Source organism: Stereum hirsutum (assembly GCF_000264905.1).
Source record: "Stereum hirsutum FP-91666 SS1 unplaced genomic scaffold STEHIscaffold_3, whole genome shotgun sequence".
In the NCBI taxonomy this organism is placed as follows: Eukaryota; Fungi; Basidiomycota; class Agaricomycetes; order Russulales; family Stereaceae; genus Stereum; species Stereum hirsutum.
Genome location: NW_006763133.1, coordinates 3468856 through 3472574, shown reverse-complemented (window position 1 = coordinate 3472574; position 3719 = coordinate 3468856). Strand labels below are relative to the sequence as shown.

Genomic DNA, 3719 nt, shown 5'->3' with positions numbered 1-3719 from the left:
CTGCACTCATCGTCTCTTCTCTTTTCTTTTTCTTTCTCTCTCTCGACGTCGCCTTAGTTCGCCTCAACCGGCGGTCTACGGCGAGTGCAGGCGGTATCGCCATCCTCTCGACGTCGCCCTAGCGTGCCTCGAACGGCAGTCTAGGGCGAGTACAGGCGGTATCGCCATCGGACCTCAACCCAGCTCGCACACACTGAAGGTCCCCCCTGCCGCTCCGTTCATCGGGTAGCCGCGGCAGTCTCAAGCCTCAGGTTCTTTTTCTTTCTCTTTTCGTCTTTCTTTTCATCATATCGTACCCGGCTTCGCCCTGCCGACCCATCTGAGACGCTCTCGATGGTCGTGCAGGGCTCAGGCCCACGTTAGTACACGTGGGCTCTATGACCCGTACGACCTTTCACGCCTTCTTATTTCTTTTCGAGATCTCGCCCAGGTGCGGTTCCGGATTTTGAGACCACCGTACGAAATAGGTGTCTCAAAATCAGGTTCTGGCTATGCTTACTATATTAGGCCATATAGCCGGAAGATCCCGTATAGTCGCGAGTTCTCATATAGCCAGCATCGCAAGGTATGTAATACGTGTTTGCTATATAGTTTCTATAGTTGTCTACTACGCACCTGTAGTATCTGTATACTTCTGTAGATTCACATGTATACTTGTTCTTTTCACACCAGCTCACATTTGTATGCCTTTCTCACTCAACTTGCCAGTTCACAGATGAAAACCAAAATTAATACATATAAACACATAATCTACGTACAATATTGTCTCACTCATGTAAATACATTAGAGAGAAGAAAGAGATAGATAAAAAAGATAGAGAGAGAAGAAAAGAAAATACAGGAGAGAAAGAGAGAGAGAGGGAATGAGGAAGGGCAAAAAAGCGGGGGTGAAGAAGTGAGGGTGATGAAGTAAGGCAGGGAAAGTGAAAGGGAGGATGAGAGAAAGATTGGAGAAGAAAAAGAGAGACAGAGAGGGAGATAGGAGAGGGAAAAACAGCGGTAGAGTATGGGTGAGAACTCTGTGCCAGTCTATGGCATGAGTTCCCATGCTCCTAAAGTGAGAAGAAACAAGTCAGTGTCAAGTTGATTGAGACAGTATGAGAAGGAGGAATGAAAGTAAAGAAAGTATAATGAAAGGGGAGATGTGAGAAAATAAGGATAAGAGAAAAGACAAGAGAGTGGAGGGATTGTGAGGGTCTGAGGGGAAAATGGATAGGGAAAAAAGCGAAAAAAATGCAAAAAACTCACCATTTTGATCAATAGTTTCCAGTTGTATTACTGTGTACACAGGGTCAGAGGGTGTGTGAGAGTGAAAGAAAGAGACAGAGAAATATGAGGGAGGAGGTATGAGGAAAGGATTACTAGGGCTTCAAAAAGGCCAAAAAAGCGAAATTTTAACAGAACATGAAGCATGCTAGACTGAGAGAATGATTGAGAAGAGAAGAGGGAAGAAGGGAAGAAGAAAGGGAGAAGGGCATGAGAGAAGTAGGGATGAGAGAGGGATGGTGAAGGGAGACAAAGTATAAAAAAGGTCAAAAACACGAAAAATACACACCTTAGATTGGCCAAATGCTAGTCCATGCTCTTCTCAAAGCAGCTACATCCAGTAGAACAATATAACAAGAAGAGAAAAGAAACAGAAGAAAAGGAATGAGCTGAAGAGACACACCAGAGTTCCAGTCCAGTCTAAAAAGGTCTAAAAAGTCGAAATTCTTCAGATATTTTAGTGAAAATCTGTCTTCAGATAATAGGAAAGAGCCCAAATAAGGGGAGAAAAGATAAAGAGAAGCAAGAGAGAGAAACTGAAGCTTGAGCTGAGGGCGATGGTAAGGAGAAGAGGAAGAGGAAGGGTGGTGGAAGAGACGAAGAAAGAGCTGGCAAGTGACCTGCCAAAAGTCAACAGGAGCCAAACAAGGGCCAAACAAGGAATGTGGCACCAGTGTGGCAAACACTTTTTTGACCATTTTAATGTCTATTTCATAGCTCTTTATTTACAACATGTTCAGATATTCTTTTTATTGCATATATACAAGCTCAACAGTGGGCAAAAAAAGTGTCACCCATGAAAATGAGAGTGTGAGAATGTGTGCCAGGTCATGGCAAGGGTTCCCACGCTCTACAGACAAAGTCCCAATGCAGCGCTCACATGGGTGATAGGCCTGCTTAGAATGGGATATATAAATGGGTGTAGCTAGTGTAGACAATCCTCAGTAGTGCAGGGGCAGCAGCACGCTGGTCAAGCCATTTTAATTTGGACAGGTCGCGAGTTCAACTCTCGACATGTGCAAATTTCAATGGATGGCCAACTGACTCTGCAGCTCCTTTACTATAGTATCTACTAGAGCTACTGTGTACTACAGATGGCTACAAATGCTTTCAGCAATTCTTAGAATTGACTAAGGATTGTCTGTTCGGTTTGTACAGTCTGTATAATAGTCATACTGGGCTTTCAAAGGTCCAGATTGCTACAGTAGCTCTGGTAGTTCCCTATGTAGCTATGTAGCTGAAACCAAATTTGCTGATGTGATGTAAATGCAAATGGCATGTTCAGACGGGACTGGGAAGAGGCAAGGGTGGCGTGGCAGTAATTTGATCTACAAGCTTAAGGTGAGCTCTCCTAACTGGGCTGTACTTATTCATTCCTCCCGTTTGCAGGCCACACTGGTCATCTTTGACCACGTTGTACTGTACCAGTGAGATGTCTATGGCTTGACATGGGCCCTTGTGGCCATATCTAGATATGTGTATAAAGAGCTATGTATTAGAAAAAAGCCAGCTCAGTGTCCGTTGGAAATGTATCGCCATGTATTGTAAGCAGATCTAGAGCCCCCTTGTGCCTCATACAGGGCTTCTCATGTACCCGTATTTTTCACCGGTCAGACCTCAACAGGCAAAGCATATATGGCCATGAATACTGTACTTTTTCGACCAAAGGTTCATCAAAAATGTACGTCACCCATCAGTTTTGCCCGGGTCACGGGTTCAGAAACTGTGTGTGAGCGTGACGGGACCCGCAAATGGTTCAGAAAACAACGTAGGTGCTTGCAAAAATGATCATTTTGCGCAAGCGGCTGCCGAGGTCACTGTTCGCTCACCATGTGTTATGCGTGAGGTCACGCAGGATTTTGTTCGGTTTGTCAGCTCGGAGAACACGTGACGAACCTTTGGTCGAAAAAGTACAGTAGCTCGCATTCTAATTAGTAGTTTCCCTGATATCACCAGATGATGTAGCCTCTTTATAAAGAGTCCCTATAGTAAGACTGGGACTCTATACAGAGAGCCCATCATCTTACTGGCCCATGCTAATAAGGGCTCTTTATTAAAGAGCAGTGGTGCTGGTGGGTATTCTGGCTGGAAAAATGGGCGAAAAAATAGGCAAAAAAATGCGTGAAAAAATGGGTGGGTAGGTATGGGGTGTGGCCCCGGGGTAGGGGGTGGTTTGGGGATGGGTAGGGGATGGGGTAGGGGGTAGGATAGGGTAGGAAAATGGGGGGTAATTGTGCAGTAGGGCTAGGATAGCTGGATGCAGGGTATGGGGAGGATGTATGGGGCTAGGTATGGGCTCTGGAGCTAGGGTAGATACATAGAGGAATAGGGATAGAATGATGGGCGATAAAAATACGGAAAAATACGGAAAAATACGGAAATAATAGTAGGAATGCTAGGATTGGTATATCAGGTACTGTGGGGGTGGATTGGTAGGGGAAATGGGGTGATCT

General features: G+C 45.1%; 1 protein-coding gene across 1 annotated transcript; it reads left to right on the top strand.

Annotated features, from left to right (window-relative positions):
* Positions 1 to 58: 58 nt before the first annotated feature.
* Positions 59 to 229, top strand: STEHIDRAFT_154360 (uncharacterized protein; the record flags this gene model as incomplete). The annotated part of the gene is made up of 1 exon (XM_007301392.1): positions 59 to 229. A coding segment is annotated over one exon (171 nt), but the record flags the coding sequence as incomplete, so codon positions are not given.
* Between the last annotated feature and the right edge of the window lie 3490 nt (positions 230 to 3719).